At 39.4% G+C, this 21,321-nt stretch overlaps 1 protein-coding gene and 2 gene segments (V, D, J or C); all 3 read right to left on the bottom strand.

The window, feature by feature from the left end:
• The window catches only part of LOC105546604, a 261,509-nt gene that overhangs the window by 146,260 nt on the left and 93,928 nt on the right, over nt 1-21,321 (bottom strand). The gene's annotated exons all lie outside the window — the stretch shown is intronic.
• Nucleotides 12,804-13,810, bottom strand: LOC105546600. The segment is given in 2 exon segments: nt 12,804-13,319; nt 13,460-13,810. Coding segments are annotated over 2 exon segments (480 nt in total).
• On the bottom strand, nt 18,182-18,910 carry LOC105546601. The segment is given in 2 exon segments: nt 18,182-18,686; nt 18,816-18,910. Coding segments are annotated over 2 exon segments (390 nt in total).

Genomic DNA, 21,321 nt, shown 5'->3' with positions numbered 1-21,321 from the left:
TTGAGATTCTTTTCTCAGCTTGGTCTATTCTGTTGTTAATACTTCTTATTGCATTATTAAATTCTTGTAGTAAATTTTTGAGCTCTAGAAGTTTATTTTGATTCTTTCTCAAAATGGCTATTTCATCTTTCAGTTCTTGGATCATTTTACTGGGTTACTTGGATTCCTTGGATCGAGTTTCAACTTTCTTCTTAATCTCAGTGAGCTTCCTTTCTATCCAGATTCTGAATTTTGTGTTTGTCATTTCAGCCATTTCAGAGTGGTTTTAAGAACCATTTCTAGGGAGCTAGTAACCCATTTGGCTGTAAGGGGATATTGTGGCTTTTTGAACTGCCAGAGTTCTTGTGCTGATTCTTTCTCATCTGCTAGGGTTGGTGTTCCTTTAACTGTGGTGTAAGTTGAGTATGGTCAGTTGGCTACATTTCTGGATGCTTTCGGAGGGTCAGGGCTCTGTACAGAATCCACATTTGTGGGTGAATTCTTGCACCGGGTTTCACATCCTGCATATATAAGCACGATAATTTTAGTGTTGTAGTTTGTGCTGTGATCCAGTAGAAGGCGCTTAAGAGGAATGGCCGGTAGCTAGGCTAACTTCCAGCTTGCGTGGCTCTTGGACTTTCTTGTTCACAGGCATGCTCTGAGGTGGGTGGGGGAGAGAGATGGCCCCCTCACAAGGTTTACTTCTAGGACTTGTGGGGAGCCACCTCCAATCCCTGGCACTGCACCTGCATTTCTTTTGTTAGGTGTTCCAGGCTGTAGCGGACTCTTGACGCAGAGGCTGCAACAATCCATAGACATGATTTATATTTCTGTATTTTAAAACTGTCTTTCATTTCCTTTAGCAACTATTTTTAGCTTTTTGTATACAAGTCTTGCACATCTTTGGTTAAATTTAAGTATTTTATGTTTTTTAATATAAATTCAGGTTTTAAAATTGAATTATCCAATTGTTTACCATTAGTATACAAAATACAAGTTTTATATGTTGTAATAGTGAATTAATGTATGAACTTATTAATATGAGTAGTTAATATTTAGGTTTCTTTTAATATTTGAATTAAATAGTTCTTTCATCTCTGAAAAAGGTTTTCCTTATCTTTTGATCTTTAGCTTTTTAGTATTTTTCTTGTTTTTATGTATCAGTACAATATGGAATAGAAGTGGTAAGAGTGAACATTATTGACTTGTTTATGATCTTGAACATGTTTAATATTTAAGAAATAAAAATGGGAAGATGTTTAATATTTCTGTAATTAAATGTGACATAAGCTGTTGGTTTCTTTCAGGTGCCTTATTAGATTGAAGAAGTCCCTTTTTTTAACCTAATTTTCTGAGTGTTTTTATCATAAATGAGTTTGGGATTTTACCAAATGTTTTCTATCTGTAGGTATAATCAAATAGATTTTTAAAAATGTGTTAATAAGATGAATTACATTGATTGATTTTTTAATATTAGACCAAACTTGCTCCTAGAATAGACACTATTTAAATATTTGAATAATATTTTTGGATTCTGTTTTGATTTTTATTTATTGGCTTTTAGCTACATTTCTTTAATATTTTCAGGGCTATTCTGGAAAATAAAGAATGATACATTTAAAACTATTTGTCTACTTAATGTATTGTAGAAGTTTACTTAAAATATAAGAAATTTGCAACTAATAGATCTGTTTTTCCTACTTCCATCCTTTAAGTTTTAGTGTCATTCTGTATTATATATATTTTATATATGCTATAGTACAATGATGAAGTTTTTACTTTAACTAGTCTTACATATTATATAGAATTTTTAAGATTCTTTAATATCTGACTACATTTCATTATTTCTTGTGCTCTTCATTTCTTCCTCACAATACAAGCTTCCAACTGGTATTATTTCTTTTTCACCGAAGAGAATTCCATTGCCATTTACTATCATGTAGTTCTACTGTCAATGAATATTTTAATTTTATTTATATTCAGATAACTTTACTGTGGTATTTTAATTTTTTGCTGAATATTTTATATCAAATTCTGGGTTGACTTTTTCTATTTCTTGTAGCACTTTAAAGCTACAGTTCCCTTCTCTTCTGGTATTCACTTTTTTAAAATGAAAAATTATCGTTATTCATGTCATTGTTCCTGGTATGTATGATTTTTCTCTGGCTGTTTGAAGATTTTGTCTTATTTTCTAGTTTTGGACAATTTGACTGTGATGTGCCTAGGTAGGTGTTCTACAGATTATTTTTCTGAAATTCTTTTTATGTCTTTCAATATACTTTTAAATTAGGCTATTTTTTAAAAATATTGTTTTTTATCCATGCTTTTTAATATTTATATCTCCTCTTCTTTCACTCTTACTCCAATTGCACGCATTTTGTACCTTTTGATATTTTTCTAAAGATCACTGAGGCCTTTAATTTTTTCATATTTTTTCTCCTGTTCTCTAGATTTTGTAATTTCTATGGATATAACATCAAGTTTCTGAACCTTTCTTCTGTCATCTCTAATCTGCTCAAATTTCATTTAGTGAGATTTTATTTAATTTTCAAATATTGCAGTTTAAATTTTAAATTTTTCATTTATTTTTAATAGTTTTCATTATTGTTATAAATGTTCCTATTATATTCATTATAAGAACCTTTTCTTTTATATTCTTAAACATGATTATAATAGCTACTTTAAATTTCAGTCTACTAATTCCAGCATCCAGGTAAACTCAATTTGTATCCACTAATGGCCTCTTCATTCAAATTAGGTCGTGTGATTTCTTTTCTTCATATGCCTAGTAATTTTTGCGTTATATCTTGGACATCGTCCACAATATATCTAGATTTTGTTTTATCCTTCTAAGAATGGTTGGATTTTGTTTTAACAGGCATTTAACTTGGTTGGATTTATACTTCAAATTCTGTTTCCTACAGTGGGCAACAGCCGAAATCTCTATCTGGTTATTTTAGGTTTAGCACTGCTGATTACAGTATTCCTCTCACATGCATAGTTTAGGCCTCAACCTGAGATTCAAACAGAGTTTGTCTGGAGAACATTGGGTTGTTATTTTTTGGACTTTCCCTTTCTTGGCTGTCTTTCCTAACTCTACAGCTGGCTTTTTAATGGGTGTCTATTTGACTGGGAACTACTTTTCAGCAAAAAGCTACAAAAACAGAAAACTTACCTTTCATCCAAGTGTTGACTTCCCTATAGTTTCTACCTGCTATTAGTTGCTTTGCAGTCCCTTAAGGTAGGCTTTAAAAATGCTTGTCCTGAGTTTATATTTGTTATTTGTGGCATGGGTCTTCCAAGAATTATGATGCCATTACCAGAACTGCATCAATCTTTTTAATGGCTTGAAAAATCAGCAGATTTTTGTCTTTTGGTTTCTACCTATATTTGATATTGCTGAATAATCTGGATTGGGATCACCTTCTCCAGGATGGATCTGGATTTTTAACAGGCCATGTAAACAAATGCTACAAAATTGTGGATGAGTTACTCAGATGTCTGATTTAATAGATCCATAGTCTGCATTTTGGCGTTATTTGAAAATGCAACCCTGGAGTCCCTTTGCTTTAGTCTGGGCCAGTTGCTAATTAGTTCCACTGCCCAGCTTTTATCCTGACATTTTTCTTTGGTATTACTCTGAATGAGATTTTTTTATTTCCTGTATCCCATTTTTTTTTTCTTTTTGGTTTGTTTTCTCAGTTTGCTGAGACATACTACCCAGTAATTTCCTAAGAAAGCTTGAGATAGAGGTAAATGTTTTGGATCCTAACATAATTTAAAATGTCTTTTTATTTGCATTTTATTGATATCTTGGGTTAGTAGAGAAATCTAAGATTAAAATGATTTTCTATCAGAATTTTATTGATATTTCTTGCATCTTTTTTTTTAGAATTCAGTGTTGCTATTTAGAAATGTGATGTTATTCCACTTTTGCATTATCTATGGCTTTTCTCTAAGTATAATTTTGATTTTTAACATTTTCTTTGTCTTTTGTAGTTTAGAATCATTTAGTCCCCAGTGTTCTGAAATCATGAAGGTATGCCTTAGTTTCAGTTGTTTTACAATAATCAGCCAACAACAGGCATTTTAAAATATGGAGGCTTACGTTTTTTCATTTCTGAGAACTAATTTTTATGGTATGATTTCTCTGATAATTTTTAAATTTTTTTCTGGACTTTCTCTTGGACAGCCATTGATTCTCCTGTGTTCACCCTTCAAGTCACTTATATTTTCTTTCATGTTTTCTGTTATATAACTTCTTGATATTTTGTTCTATTTTCTGGGATGTTATATCAAGTTTTCTTTTGACTCTTATTTTAAAATTTTATTTTGGCTTTCTTAAAGTTTCTCCCCGGAAAAAAGATATATATACATACATATATAATACACATACACATATAAATATGTGTGTGTGTGTGTGTATATATATATATAAAATCTTACTCTGTTTTAGGGATGACATGTTTCTTATATCTGTCTTGGATAGAAACAATCATTTATATGATTGCTATTTAGAACTCCACCTTTGTTTCTCTGTATTTCATATGCTTGCCTCAATTTTCTTTGTTCCCACAATTTACTTCATTTCTTTTCCTTTTTCTGTTTCTTGTTTTTTATTTTGTTTTTCTCTTCTTTCCTTTAATGTCTGTCTCTTTTGCTTTCTATCATAAATGTTAAGAAATTTTGTATACTAATGATCTTTGATTGTATATTGATTTTTAAGAGTAAAGCACTAAAAGCGTGACTGGAAGCCTGGTAATATGGATGGTACTTGTTCGCTAGGAGATTTTACTTGAAGAGATTTGGCGGGAAACCAGTCATGTCATAAGGGACACTGAAATATCAGTATTTGTAAGTCTCTTTTCTGGGGGTGCTCAATTTCTTCAAATAAAAATATATTATTATGCTACTGTAGGTATAGTTACCTAGTTGTTCTGTGCCAAAGGCAGTGGAGAGGTGTTGAGAGTTAATTCCCCCATGGGTCTCTGACATTTCTACAATCATATATCAACTTTTCATTTGGACTGTCTTGTCAAGAATGTTTGTATAGCAATCGGCCTGGAAGATAGAGATAACATCTCTCTCTGGATCTGTTTGCTATCCAGGATAATAAACATAATGTACCCCCGTGGGACAAAGATTGATCAGGTTTGAGAAAACCCACAGCATCCAGCAGCTGCTCTGTGTCACTGTTGTGGAAATGGGCAGAGGGGAAGGCATAGGTCTGTTATAGACATATGAAGCTCATGCTGCCTGCTGTGTTGAGAGTATTAAAAATGCTTTGTAATCTAGTAGTCTCTTGTCTTCTGCTAGCATTCATGGAATGCTGTCAAGCTAACCTCTTAGCTTGCAAATGTGGTAAAATCTCATACCATTAACAGCTCTTAGCAAGAGAAACTGGATAATTGACTATATGAGACTATATATTTATATATCAATTATTCTCTTTGTCTTTAGCCCTACATCTCATATCACTCTTGATATGCCATGTAATTCCAAGGCTTGAGATCTTCTTATTTAGTTTCTTAGAATAAACTTTTAGTTTCCTGTCAAAAAAAAGATTATTGGCTACTAGCATTTGATGTATTGCTTAGATGGTCTGTGAAGGATGAGGGTAAGGGATTTCTGTTTAATTTATAAACTAGTCATCTGTAACTCGATTTTCTGCTTTGGGTATCAACTACACACACTCTCTCTGGTCATAATTTTTAATAAATAAAATGGAAAAACATATAATCGAAATTCAAAGAAAGACAAATATAGCTTTAATGTTCAGATATGGGCAAGCAATAGTTCTACACCTAGAAACTGTAAGTTAGTAAATTTAACATCAGCCCTCTTCTTACCCTACCACCCTACACATGCATAAAATATATTCATAACTGAATATTAAATATATAGATTCTTGAGCATTTGTAAAGCAGAATGGCAATAATTAAGAAGTAATATGAGCTCATTGAGGGCAAGGTCTTCTGAACACTTATCTATTATTTTTAGACAAGAATGTGATGTATGAGAACCATCACATTTCAGAGCATCTCAAACCATGGGCTCTGGCATTACCATGTAAGTATTTGTCTGTCTAATGTGACCATTAATAGACTGTAATTATTGACTTCTTTTCTTAGGTAGGTAACTGTGTGGTATCTGGCAATATGTATCTCATCCAAGATACTTGACTATACATTTTCAATATATACTATGTGATATGGTTTGGCTGTGTCCCCATCCAAATCTCAACTTGAATTATATCTCCCAGATTTCCCAAGGGTTGTGGGAGGGACCCAGGGGGAGGTAATTGAATCATGGGAGCTGGTCTTTCCTGTGCTATTCCCGTGATAGTAAGTCTCACGAGATCGGATGGGTTTATTGGGGGTTTCCACTTTTGCTTCTTTCCCATTTTTGTCTTGCTGCCACCATGAAAGAAGTGCCTTTTCCCTCCTGTCATGATTCTGAGGCCACCCCAGCCATGTGGAACTGTAAGTCCAATTAAATTTCTTTTTCTTCCCAGTGACAGGTATGTCTTTATCAACAGCGTGAAAATGGACTAATACAGTAAATTGGTACCAGTAGAATGCGGTGTTGCTGAAAAGATACCCAAAAATGTGGCAGCAACTTTGGAACTGGGTAACAGACAGAAGTTGGAACAGTTTGGAGGACTCAGAAGAAGCAGGAAAATGTGGGAAAGTTTGGAACTTCCTTGAGACTTGTTGAGTGGCTTTGACAAAAATGCTGATAGGGATGTGGATATGAACAATAAGGTCCAGGCCAAGGTGGTTTCAGATGGAGATGAGGAAGTTGTTGGGAACTGAGGCAAAGGTGACTCCTGTTATGTTTTAGCAAAGAGACAGGTAGCATTTTGTCCCCACCCTAGAGATTTATGGAACTTTGAACTTGAGAGAGATGATTTAGGGTATCTAGCAGAAGAAATTTCTAAGCAGCAAAGCATTCAAAAGATGACTTGGGTGCTATTAAAAGCATTCGATTTTAAAAGGGAAACAACATAAAAGTTCAGAAAATTTGCAACCTGATGATGCAGTAGAAAAGAAAAACTGATTTTCTGAGGAGAAATACAAGTCAGCTGCAGAAATTTGCATAAGTCGCAAGGAGCCTAATGTTAATCCCCAAGACCATGGGGAAAATGTCTCCAGGCCATGTCAGAGACCTTCATGGCAGCCCTTCCCATTACAGGCCCAGAGGTCCAAGAGGAAAAAATGGTTTCATGGGTGGGTCCCAGCCTCCCTATGCCATGTGCAGCATAGGGACTTGGTGCCCTGTGTCCCAGGTGCTCCAGCCTGTATGAAAGGGGCCAACATAGAGCACCGGCTGTAGCTTCAGAGGGTGGAAGCCTTGGCATCTTTCATATGATGTTGAGCCTGTGAGTACACAGAAGTCAAGAATTGAGATTTGGGAACCTCTGCCTATATTTCAGAAGATGTATGGAAATGCATAGATGCCCAGGCAAAAGTTTGCTGCAGGGATGGGGTTCTCATAGAGAACCTCTGCTAGGACAGCGCAGAAGGGAAACGTGGGGTTGGAGCCCCCACACAGAGTCCCTACTGGGGTACTGCCTAGTGGAGCTGTGGGAAGAGGGTCACTGTTCTCCAGATCCCAGAATGGTAGATCCACTGACAGCTTGCACCATGTACCTGGAAAAGCCACAGACTCTCAATGCCAGCCCGTGAAAGCAACCAGGAGGGAGGTTGTACCCTGGAAAGCCACATGAGTGGAGCTGCCCAAGACCATGGGAACTCCCCTCTTATACCAGCGTGACCTGGATGTCAGACCTGGAGTCAAAGGAGATCATTTTAGAGCTTTAAAATTTGCCTGCCCCACTGGATTTCAGACTTTCATAGGAACTATAACTCCTTTGTTTTTGACATTTCTCCCATTTGGGATGGCTGTATTTACCTGATCCCTGTACTCCCATTGTATCTAGGAAGTAACTAGCTTGTTTTTGATTTTACAGGCTCATAGGTATAAGGGACTTGCCTTGTCTCAGATGAGACTTTGGACTGTGGACTTTTGGGTAATTGCTGAAACGAATTAAGAATTCGGGAGACTGTTGGGAAGGCATGATTGGTTTTGAAACGTGAGGACATCAGATTTGGAGGGGCCAGGGGCAGAATGATATGGTTTGACTGTGTCCTCACTCAAATCTCTACTTGAATTGTATCGCCCAGAATTCCCACGTGTTGTAGGAGTTACAACACCCAGAGGGAGGTAACTGAATCATGAGGGCCAGCCTTTCCCTACTATTCTCATGATAGTGAATAAGTCTAATGAGATATGAAGGGTTTATCAGAGGTTTCCGCTTTTGCTTCTTTCTCATTTTTCTCTTGCTGCCACCATGTAAGAAGTGCCTTTCACCTCCTGCCATGATTCTGAGCCCTCCTCAGCCATGTGGAACTGTTAAGTCCAATTAAACCTCTTTCTTCCCAGTCTCAGGTATGTCTTTATCATCAGTGTGAAAACAGACTGATACATTATGTAATGATTATACACCTCTCGTTACATTTTCTCTTTCTTTAAAGATATCTTGTGGCTTGCTTTTTAATGTTTTCATTAGTGAATAGTACCCCTTCAGGGTCCCAGGTTAAATAAGACAGCATCCATTGGATAGAACAGGTACCAGTTTATTCTACCAAAAGTTTGAGCATACAGGAAATCTCCCTCAACTTTCTGCCACTGATATCTGAGTGAACTGAGCCAGTTCTGATGCCCTCAACAGAGGGCAGAAGAGATCTATGTTATATCTAGATGCTTGTCACTGCCTTTTGTAGTGAATGATGGGATGAAGAAACCCCTTTGACTGTTAGTTTCTTGCTATTTCTGTTTTAATGAATTGAAATTGATTGAAGAAGATCTAGCACAGATGAGAAGACATTTCCCAATTTTTCAAGCCATACAAAATTGGCTAGGTCAATTAGGAGGATACTGGAAAATTGAGATAATTTAATTTTAGCAACAAGTTTTCAAAGTTGTCAATGTTAATCTTATGATATGATGGTAACATGGGGAATAAATGATGATACAATGCATCTACAGCTGGTTTAATAGTGATTATCAAAGAATGTTGTAAAACACTTACAATTAATATGACTATGTCCACTTGTCCACCACTAACAAGACCCAGTTTCTGCTCTTAAGCCTTTATCCTTCTACTTCAAAATGGAGGTGTTAGAAGTTTGTGCTAAGACATGAAAAATGTCTTTGGTGCTATGGCTATGCTGCTGGCACGAAGTTAGAAGGTCCCGTTCTCTGGCTGTGTGGATTACATCTTTGCCCTAATGGTTGGGTTTAGAACCCATTCAGCTGAGGATGGAAATATGCCTATCTTGGTTTCAATTATCTTATTATTTAAAAAAATATATAGAAACATGCCTTTTCCACTAACTTTTCAGCTGTGTGGCTATAGGCAAGTCACTTAAATTTAGGTTTAATTACACTTCACTTATTTAAATTTATTTTTAGTTAGGAGAAAATAATACCTGTATGTCAGGGTTGTTGTATGTTATATGTATAAACTACCTGTGATATTGCAGTGGTCTCTAGAGAAAAAAATTGCTTCCTTCTCTAAATTTTCCTTGTTCCCTGCAGGAAGAGGCCAGACTTCTTCCCAGCCATGTCCCAGCAAAGAGCCCAGTTAATACTACCATTCAACAAAAATTAATTTATTTTGTTATATTTTCCCAAATCACATAATTTAAAACATTACTTAAAAGACACAGAACCAACCCAAATGCCCATCAATGATAGACTGGATAAAGAAAATGTGGCATGTGTATACCATGGAACACTATGCAGCCACAAAAAGGAATAATATCATGTCCTTTCCAGGGACATGGATGAAGCTGGAAGCCATCGTCCTCAGCAAACTAACACAGGAACAGAAAATCAAATACCGCATGTTCTCACTCATAAGTGGGAGTTTAACAGTGAGAACTCATGGACACAGGGAGGGGAACAACACACACAAGGGCCTGTTGGGGGTGGGGGACCAGGGGAGGGAGAGCATCAAGACAAACAGCTAATGCTTATAGGGCTTAAAACCTAGATGACAGTTTGATAGATGCAGCAAACCACATGGCACATGTTATACCTATGTAAAAAACCTGCACATTCTGTGCATCTATCCCCAAACTTAAAGTAAAGCTAAATAAACAAACAAACATTGCTTACTTGGAGATTTAGAGTATCAATTTTTATGTTCTGTGAATTTGTTGGTCTCCTAATGTGATGTATGTTAACGTATGTTTAGTGAAATAATGGTTTACAATTTCTTAATTATTCTCTGTACTCTCATGGTAAACATCCATGATCTTTTATGTGCTTTTAAAAGTCTATTCTGTGGGCTGGGTATGGTGGCTTATGCCTGTAATCCCAGCACTTTGGGAGGCCAAGGTGGGCGGATCACGAGGTCACGCGTTTGAGACTGGCCTGACCAACATAGTGAAACTCCATCTCTACTAAAAATAACAAAAATTAGCCAGGCATAGTGGCGTGCACCTGTAATCCCAGCTACTCAGGAGGCTGAAGCAGGAGAATCACTTGAACCTGGGAGGAGGAGGTTGTGATTAGCCAAGATTGTGCAACTGCACTCCAGCCTCAGCAACACAGCAAGACTCCAATTCAAAAAGAAAAAAAAAAAAAAAGTCTATTCTCTAAACTGTGAACTCCCCCTAGTGAACACTTTTTCATTCGTTTTTCTAAATTCAAACCGCCTATTCCAATCTACAATCCTTTCGCCCTCTTTAGATGTCTTCTCTTACTCACTTTGATGTTTGACATGCCATCTCTGCCTATTTTCATTTTCATTTTCATTTTTTATGTGTTCTTCCTCTCTCCCTGGGCTGCATTTTCTTAGCAAGGTGAGGCTGTGTTGGAGGGAGCAGGTGGTAACCATGCGAGAAGGGAAGCTGAGTCTAGCATAGCGCTCTTTCTACCAGGGACTCAATTGAGGTGATGACCCCTGTGATGGAAATGGTCCCACATAGCCCTGGGAATGGATGCACAGTGCTGGTATCTGTTCCCATCTCTTGCAGTTGATCTTCTGAGTCTGGACAATACTTGCTATAAGAAATAAATAATCTGTGGGAAAATGTAGGAATCTCAGAAACCCTGAAGATTCACTAAATATGAAAGTTTGTAGATACAGTGTTCTGTTATTTAACCCTTTTCTTGTTTAGTAAAAAAAGTGCAGCTCCCTGCCAGCATTCATTTAATTTGACATAAACACGCTTTTTGAGGCTGAAGCAAATCTAACTGATTATCAACATGAAAATAAAATATAAAAACTGTTCTTGGAATTATTTCTAAGCAGAATTTGCCTCTAATCCTAACGTCACAGAAATATATATAATAATCAGTAATTGATAATTTTTTTTGCATGGGAAAATTTCAAAGCACAGAACAACAGAAAGTGGAACATCACATTCCACAAAAAAATATTGCCGTTCTCTACAGATCTTGCCATCTTGCCATCCTCGTCGTTGTGTGAGCAGCAAAAGTTGCAGTGACCAGTTGGGTTTTGTTTCTTTGATGTTGGTGGTAATGCTCTTGGGAAAATGTCTTCCAGTCAGGTGAAGAGGAGGAGGTGTGACATCATCAGACCATGGACGACTTCAGAGACGTTGCTGCCCTGGCTCGTGATGTTTTTTCAGCACCCTTTTAATCAACGTCAGTCTGAAGTTTCTATGGCTAATCGTGTGCTCAGAAAGCTCCTTCTCGAACAGGATGTAGGAGTTAAACACTGTAATGTTTAGAAGGTGGCGAAAGAATTTCTTGTATCAAACCTTGTGTATTATCTCAGGGGAAATGCTGCAGTCACAAGCACCGCTACAGTGTATTCTCGGGGCAAAAGGGAAAGGATTTTAATGATATTCTGGAAAGATGTGCTTTCTCTCTTCTGGATGTTGACCTCAGCCAGGAGAATTCTGATTCCTGCCTTTCCTCAGGGAAAGAATCTTCCTTTTCGTTCTGGTAGAATCTCTCACAGAAACATTTGCAGGGTATTTCTTTCTTTTGATAGTTTCTCTTCCCTCATTTACTTGTATTCAAAATCAGCTCAAGTCCTATCTCATACAAACTTAATCTTGAATACTGTAATACACATTGGTTTAAATTTTTTCTCTGACTTCTTCCACACAAAAGTTTAGCACTGAATCAAAATATGTTTAAAGATGCCTGTTTTGTCTTGCCAATAATAATTGTGCAAGTGCTCTGCAGTTGGAATTTCTAATACCTTTTACATTTATTTGTATTTCCAAAGCACTGTTAATTTTTACTGACAGAAGAGCATGCGTTTTATTCTTCAAAACAAATACACACTTTTTCCAGAAGAGTATGAGTGCAGTTATAGCCAAATTCCTACCACCTTCTGCAGCATAGTTTAAAACTTCTGTGATCAGAACTTTTTTCCAGCAAAATAAGATTGATCAGAGAACCTGGAAGAAGGTTTGTTTTAATCAGAGTTTTTCTCTTTCAAACTTGAATGAACAGAATTCAAATTCCACACACTTTCTCTTGAATCAGCACATGGACAGAAAAAATCATCTAAAGAATTTAGAATATGTTAAATTCAACCAAGAGCAAATTACTAAGTGGAAATTACTAAGTGAAATATCACTTAGTGGTAGTGAAATATCAACCAAGAACAAAATACTAAGCAAAGTAGAAAATCACAGTAAGAGAGACAAGGATAGAAAAGGGCAGGTAAAATTAATTAACGAAATGGTAGAACAGGGCTACGGTGTGAATATGCGAGAAGACGTCTCCTCCTTGTTGGGACTCGTGAATTTACAACACATTGGACTGGGGGGATTAAATCCAGAACAGTCCCTGACTGGTATTGGGTGAAAAATAATACCTCATTCTCTCCTTGCAAAGAAATATGCTTATGGAGCTAGTTTCTCCTTAGCGGCCACTTTTTTCTATTTAGCACGAATGTGCCATTGGAGCCAGCACCTGCCCTGAGTTAGGGCCTCTTCTCTCTTACATCTGCTCTTTTTGTGCAGAGAGTATGTGGCTGTGCTGTGCTGTGGATAAACTGCTGGCACAGAGGTACATAGATGTCTGGTTGGTGCTGGTGGACCCCAGAATCAGAGAGAAGCGCTCCTTCTTCTCTCTAGAGACACTGTACCCCTCAGGAATATCTCCTTTTTCGTTCAGTTTAACATCATATGAGAAATAGATCAGCCGTAGCCCCAGACCTGGGTCTTGTCGATACCAGAACATTCTTTCATGGTCCATATCCTGGACACATTCCAGAAAAACTTTCTCTCCTGTCCTTTTGATTAGATATCTTGAGCTCTGGGTTACTTTCACATCCACGAGGCCTGTGAGAGGCAGAAAGCAAGGGTGAAATAAACAGGCCACCAGGGAGCCTGAGGAGAGAAAAACTTTGTATACAAGACCTCGAAATAGTAGGCTAGGAGTTGCCACCAACTCCCCAGACCCAACGACTCCCAGGACTCACCTACAGCCAGGAAACAAAAGGCCACATAACAGAGGAGCCTGGTTCCCATGGCTGCTTTGAAGAAATTATAGTTCTTCTCCCAGGGCCAGGCTGTGGGTTGACGGTTTGTGATGTCATTGTCCCGGCCCACACTCATAATCCCTCAGCCATTGTCTAGACTAGAAAGGGTCTAGAGGTGCTAGAGAGTGAAGGGCATCCCTTGTGCTCATGGAAGTGTCACTCTGTGTGTGTGCACATATAGAAAAGAGTTGACACAGTGGGCCTGAGACTGCCATCCTTAGAAGGGCCTGCTCGCATAGTTGGCTCTTGATTTGTGTCTGCGAACTTGAATTTTGGGAGTGTTCCCACTATCAGTAACTGGTACGCATGGCTTAGTGTGCCTAGACTGCTTGCACAAACCATGTGGGTTAGGCTGAACATCTGCTTTACTGCAAGTCTGGGATTCTGCTGCATGATAGGCAGAGGGTGCCAATGTGATCAGCTGAATTATTTTGCGAGGGCTGCCGTAAGTCACCACAGACTGGGTCATTTAAACAACGGAAATGTATTTTCTCACACTTCTGGAGACTAGACATCCAAGATCGGGGTGTCAGCAGAGTTGGTTTCTCGTGGAGCCTCTCTCCTTGGCTTGTAGATAGCTTTCCCATGTCTGCACATTGTCTTCCCTCTATGCATGTTTGTGTCCTAATTTCCTCTTATAAGGATCCTAGTTGTATTAGTGAGGACCTCATTTAACCTTAACCACCTCTGTAAAATCCTTATCTCCAAACATAGTCATGTTCTTAAGTACTGGAGGCTGGGATTTCAACATATAAATGTTTAATAACACAATTCAGCACCTAACACCAGCCACCAAAAGTACTGGAGGTGCTGAATCTCTAATGAGCTTCCCTGGGCAGAAAGGTTGTTCTTACGTTGTTGCATTGTTACTGTTGGGGTGAGTGTGCTTTCTCGCAGAAGAAGAGAACATAAGAAGTCTCATGTGGATTTCTTTAAACTCCATCATGTCTTTGTTCCTTGTTATCAAAGTATTCTTACTACATCTTTGTGATACATCTTTGCTATGAGTACAAGCACAAGGTCCAATGAGTTCTTCTGGTGAGTCTCAGTCTTTGAAAGTGAAGGTAATTTTTCTCCTGACCAGCCTTACCATTCTCTCTCTCTCTGTCTCTCTTTCTCTCTCTCTTTCTGTCTGTCTGTCTCTCTTGGTCTCTCTCTCTCCCCTCACTCTCAAAATATATTTTATTGAGAGCAGTCTTAGTTTCTCATACAATATACTTAATAATTACTACAAGTAGCATATTGGTTAACAGGGCAGGCTTTGGAACTATGCTGCCTGAGTTTGAACCTGGTTCAAATCCACATGTGTAGGTTCATGTGAGTGCTCACATGTGTAGGTTTACCTGATAGGGTTAGGGAGAAGGTGGTGCCCTTCACATCTACCACCCAATAATGGGGTGGTAGATGCGTTCAGCCCCAGGTGCAAGCGATAAAGGGTGCAAAGCATTTTAAAACAATCATAAAACCCAAGTGAAATGGTTTTGCTTTTATTATCACTGAGTGCCAGGGATTCTAAATAGTTTGGTTATAAAAGACTCCTTCAGTGCAACATTTATCCTTCTGGGACTGGCTTATTTCACTTAGCATTATGTCAAACACAGAGAAGCAGAGAGCAGAATGATAATTGCCAGGAAAATGGGAGAAGGAAGTGCTGAGTTGCCATTCAATTGGTGTAAAGTTTCCATTATACAAGATAATTATGTTCTAGAAATCTTCTATACAACATTGTCCCTATAGTTAACAATATCATATTGCACATTGATTTTGTTTAAAGGTTAGATTTCATGCTAAGTGTTATTCCCACAATAAAAAGAAATCTCACCAAGTAATTTTGGTACACATCGAGAACCACTGATCAAAACAAAAGGGTCAGCTACAACTGTCAGTGTGATGCTTATACTGCATGTTCCAGTAACACTTTACTTGTGGTTATTTTGCTAGCATTATTCATTAAAACTTTCTAATGGTCCAAACAGGTTTTGAAACTGTATCCATGCATAGTATGAATCAATCAGAGTCATACAATAGTTTTTAAGTTGTTTGTGATAATACAAAATAGTTATCATAATTATTCAGACTATATTCCTTAGTTTTGACTTTACTGTTAATATCTAATGTCTAATCCAACAGACTTGGCCTTACCATAAATCAAGCATACTGACAGCCAAGCAAACACCTTTGAACAGCTACAGCTACCCCACACAAACACCTTTGAACTTCAGTTTCACCAGACTATTTGCTTACACGAAGAGCTTTACATCCATAAACATTCTTATCTTTAGTACATTTTTTTTTTTATTTTACAAGATGTGAAGTCTCAAAGTTTCTATTGGCGAAATCTGTAAGTGCATAGTGTAGCCTAACCTGCTTAAATGAGAAGTATAAGACTAAGATTAAAATTGTCCCCTGAGACACAGGTAAACAAAAAGAGAAGCATGTGGGGCCCTAGAGAGGATCTCTGAAGACCATAATGTAGAATGCAACCTTCTCTAGTAGGTGGTGTGAAGGGCACTGGATTGATGCAGGTCAATTCTAATAAAGAGCCCAGGATGAGGAAGCCCTATTGAAACAGCAAATGAGAAGGAAGGGAAGGAGGACATTGACAACTGCATCTCACAGGTGCACCGTGATCTGGGGATAGACTTTTTTTTTCCTTTTTTTTTTTTTTTTTTTTGAGACGGAGTCTCATCCTATCGCCCAGGATGGAGTACAGTGGTACAATCTTGGCTCACTGCAACCTCCACCTCCTGGGTTCATGAGATTCTTCTGCCTCAGCCTCCCAAGTAGCTGGGACTATAGGTGTGCACCACCATGCTTGACTAATTTTTTGTATCTTTAGTAGAGACAGGGTTTCACCATGTTGGCCAGGCTCGTCTCGAACTCCTAACCTCGTGATCCACCCACCTCAGCCTCCCAAAGTGCTGGGATTGCAGGCATGAGCAACTGTGCCAGGCCAGGGATGGACTTTTACAGACTGGGGTGCTCAGAGCTCCCTAAGTCTCAGTGCAAGGAGCTGGGAAAGGCCCCTAAGTGTTTCTGTGGTGGGAGTGGCTTCCTCTGGTAAGGGCAGGCTCTGGAAGGTAAGACCATCTCTCCCCTTGTGGCAGCCTTTTCTGTGCAGAGAGGAAGTGGCTGTGCAGTGCTTTGGGTTAACGGCTGGCTATGTCTGCGAAGAGCTGGATGTCTGTAGACTGCAAGCAATAGAACTTAAAGTATATGAAAAAAAAAAGAAGAAGAAAAAGAAATGCTCAGTCTTATCTCAAGAGACACAGGTCTATTAGAGACTTTCTGTTTGTTTGTACTCTAAGCACCAGCTGAGAAATAGATTAGTTGGAGCTTCATTCCTGGCTCTTGTCTGGCTCAGCACAGATGGGTCATAAAACATATTCTAATTGTATTATAGTACTTTCTTTTCTGACTGTGAAACTTGATAAACTGAAATTTCAGTGACACCAGCATTCATGGACATTGTGGCTAAAAAGAGAGAACTTAGGACATATACTGATGTGTAACCACCAGAAAAAGGCTTAATGTAGGGTCTAGCAAACCAAGTTCAAGGACATCATACCTGTACCCATGACCTACCTATTCCAAAGAGGCAAAAAGCTATAGAACAGAGAAGTCAATGGCTGGTGAGTTCATGGTGGTGTCTCAGTGTTGGTGTTAGCTCTGTTCAGGCTGTTAGAAGAACACACGGCAGAGAAATAACCCAGTCAATGATTCAAGGAAATCGTGCTAGAGGAAGTGACTTCTAAATTGGTCTATGAATTGGTCCCCGATCCTGGAGTCACCCAGTCCAGACCTCTCTGTACGTTTGCGCCAGCAGTTTATTCACAGCATTGCACAGTCAGCTGCAGTCTGCACAAAAAGAGCAGCTGTAAAAACAGATGAATACCAGAGAGAGAAATGGTATTCTGGGTAGAGTGACCATTGTAGATGAAGACCCAGGAGTGAGTCAGCAGTGGACATATTTGCGGACCTGTGAGAAGTGGGATATTTCTGGAGTAGATGCAGGCAGTTGTGGTAGTTGAAGGATAGGGGAAGTCAGTGTTAGAAAGGTGGGCGGATTTGCAAAGGTCACATCATGGAGGGGCTGAGAGACTTGCAAACTAACATGAACTTGAGACTTTAGCTAGTTAATAGAAATAAGCCAAAGGGTTAGCTTGAGGGAGTGATTGTGGCTGGGGGTAGGTCACAGGTTTGCAGGTGGGGTGGCTACTTGGAAGGTGGCTAGAGGGATCCAGGTGAGATCAGTGAAGTTAGAAAAGTTAGTAAAATTTGTGAGGAATTTAGTACTTAGGAAAATGCAGGATGGGGTGGTGGATTCGGTGTGGAAGGGGAAAGTCAGAGAGACAGTGAAGATCAGTCTTACATCTCTGACTTGGGCATTTGGACCATCTGCTGAGAGGAAGAAAGTAGGAGGTGTCGGGTTTCATCAATAACTCCAAACATGGTGTTCCTCCAAGTGGCAAAACCTCCAGAATAGGACCCAGAATACAGGACCAAATATGTTGAGATCCATTAGATTGTAAATGGAGTCTTCATTTTGGGCAACAGCTTAGTTGAATTTAAAGATTTAAGCTCCACAAGAAGAAAGGATTGGAGAGTACCCTGGCAGTAGAGCTAACTCAGTTAGCTTGTCCTGCCCAACTTTGAAACCTCATTGGTACAGCAGATAGAGGTGGACCCCTGCTTCTGCAGAGCGGCTGCATTGCAGAGTCCCTGAGGCTGGGGAGTGGGGAAGAGCTTCTGTGGGATGATGGAGGAAGTTTATTCTGTTGGTCGGCGAGTGGTCTCCTGAAGGAGGAGTCTCCTTGTTCTTGCAGCTACCCTCTGTTTTTGTGCAGAGAGCAGCTGGCTGTGCAGCACTGTGGATAACTGCTGGCACAGAAATACAGAGAGGTCTGGCTGGGGCTGGGTGACTCCAGGATCAGGGGGAAAGTTGTCTTCTCTTTTCGAGAGACGTTGTACCCTTCAGGAATATCTCCCTTATCAACCAACTCAACGTTACTTGAATAGTAGATCTGCCTTAGGCCCAGGCCTGGGTCTTGTCGATACCAGGACATATACTCATGGTTCATATTCTGAGAACAAGTCACTGTCAACTTCTTTCCAGTCACTGTGATGAGGTATCTTGGGTTCTGGGTCACTTGGGCTTCCAAGGGGCCTGTAAAGGAAGGGGATAGAGTTAGAGGCAGAGCTGAGGGGGATCTCCAATGCTGAAGCCTTTAGGAGACACCTTGGGCTGAGGCCTACAAAATAAGGTCAAAAGTTGCCCATGTGTTCTGGGACTCACCTGCTCCTAGAAGGCAAAGGACCACATAGCCAAGGAGCTGCGGGCCCATGGCAGCATCAGGCAGGTGTCTGCCAGTTCTGGGGGCTCCAGTTGGTTTCTGTAATGTCTCCACGTCTTCAGCTATTTGGGTCTCAGAAACGTTTTCAGGAGAGAAACCACTCCCACTTCAGCTCAGAGGGCTGAAGTGTACCAAGGCAACACAGCCAACCCAGGCTGAGGACCTTTGTGATCAATGTCATTTTCCTTAATCTGTGTGAGGCTGCTTCTTTTATACATGTGCTACATTTTCTTATTAATACAGTCTTGTACAAATTGTCAAATATTTATGTATTTTGGATCTCAGGGTGTAAAGTGGTGTAACACATTTGATTATCACTTAGAAGTGTGAGAACATAAAGCTTATGCTATTGAAAACTGCATTTTCTTCTTCCTTTTTTTTTTTTTTTTTTTGAGACAGAGTCTCACTCTGTCACCCAGGCTGAAGTGTGGTGGCATGATCTTGGCTCACTGCAACCTCCGCCTCCCGGGTTCAAGCAATACTCCTGCCTCAGCCTCCCCAATAGCTGGGATTACATGAAAGCTGCATTATGATATTTTTTGAAGTCATTTCTACTCTGGCAGAAAAAATTCCAAGTATATCCCTGACTTCATTTATCTACTGGTATTTATTTTTAGTCACTACCTTTTAAAAGAGTCTAAGGTGTAAAATCTCAGATTCACATTATGGATTATTTTGTTAGTCTATGTGCTGTTTAAAATCCAAGACACACAGCTTCTTTGCTGTTTAGCAAAATTGACTTAGTCATCATTGCTAGAGCTAGCAGCTGTTTCCACCAAAGACGGCATCTGGAGCATCTTCTTTTCCCCAGAAGAAGCTGGTGAAAGGCAGAGGTAACATCTGCTTCCTGCAACAACCTCAGCGTCTCACCAGCCAGCTCTGCTTCCTGCCTACTTTTGGTATGTGTTTGCTTTCTTGCCACGCCACAGCTTGCTGCACATGGAAGGTGTCTGTCCGTGGATATTGCGTTGTAGCCAGGCAGTGTTTGGGGCCAGGAGTGTCAAGCTTCTCTTAGCTCTTCCAGCAGCTGCTGGTACTGCTCTCTTTTCTGCCTAGGTATGTTCTTCCTGCATTGAGGTGACTTTCCTAGGTTTCCCCAGAATGTCTTCCTCCTTGAACACCTTTGAGCTTTTCTTAATTTTTTAAATAGTTGATGAATAAAATTTGCATCTATTTACAGTGCTCATTGTGATTTTTGACACTTGTATACCTTTGAATCCTTCTTGTACGTTGTAGGAACCAATGCATTCCTGGATGGTGGAATGGAAGGAGACTACCCCTTTCTTCTTGATTGTTTCCTACCACAGGTAGAGTCTCACAGAGCCCGTCATTGTTTTGCCAAATCATTGTCATCTCCAGACAAGAAGGGGTCCCCTCCCAGTTTTCAGGGCTACCCTCAAAGCTCAGAGATGAGTTCCTTGCCCCCAGACCCCTTCACGGTGATAGGTGCAGCTCTAAGCAGTTTCCATTCCGTGCATTGAGGAAGGAGTGATTGCTATCAGGACCTTAGCTCTGACCTAAGGAGGAGTATTCTCTCTTTTTCTGTTTCTGGACCACTCCTTTCTGGAAAAAAATGTAGGGAGAGAGCTTGGCTGTACTACAGCCACAGGTGTTTGCATTGTCCTAGCAAATCCTCCATATCCTAGCTGTGAATTTTGGTGTTAAAAGAGGGAAAACAGCTTTCGTTCTAAAAACCCACCACAAGTAAATAATTTCATGTTACTTAGTGAACCTTGCCAACCCAAATAGCAAAATCTTTCAGAATTTACTCACATCCACATAGCTAAGCTCACTATTAGGGGTATTGGATTTCCCCATATTCTGTGGTGTTTCCAAAGTTGAACAAGTGCATAATTACACTTTGGAGTATTATAATTTTCCCCAATCTCTTTTCATATTAGATTAATTCAAAATTTAGGAGGTAGCTAATTCTATATTCTGTCCCTCTACCAGCAAATTCACTCCCCTCAGCTATGCGACTTCTCCCTCCCTGTTCCTTTGACTATGAGGCTATTCTGCTCTCTTGTTTCCTTTTCTACATCAACCAAGGTACTAAAATGATGCTGTTAGCCTGAGACCCTAATAGCCTTACAGTAGGAGCCAGTTGTTTGATTTTCCCACCCTTCCTTCCTACAACCTTCCCTCTGATCTTTTCTACCCAATTCCACCATATTTAGGAATTCTGAAAACTTATTCTATTCTACTTCCCTAATGTAGGGCAGACTCCTATGTCCCTAACAGTGGGAATGGAAAGTAAACAGAACCCTCTAGACGGCTGGTCACTCTGAAACATCTCCCTTCACCTTTGCATTTTAATGGGAAGCATTTCATTCTATGCCGTGCCATCCCTTCCTCTCCTTCATACTTTTTCGGTCTTTGCTCTCTTCCTTCTCTTTTTAGGGACTGCTCATCCACCCAACCGGGGCAACAGTATCACGATAAAGGTAA

Source organism: Mandrillus leucophaeus, unplaced genomic scaffold (assembly GCF_000951045.1).
Source record: "Mandrillus leucophaeus isolate KB7577 unplaced genomic scaffold, Mleu.le_1.0 Scaffold365, whole genome shotgun sequence".
NCBI lineage: Eukaryota > Metazoa > Chordata > Mammalia > Primates > Cercopithecidae > Mandrillus > Mandrillus leucophaeus.
Note: the sequence above shows the minus strand (reverse complement) of the source record. Positions and strands in the feature narration are given on the sequence as shown.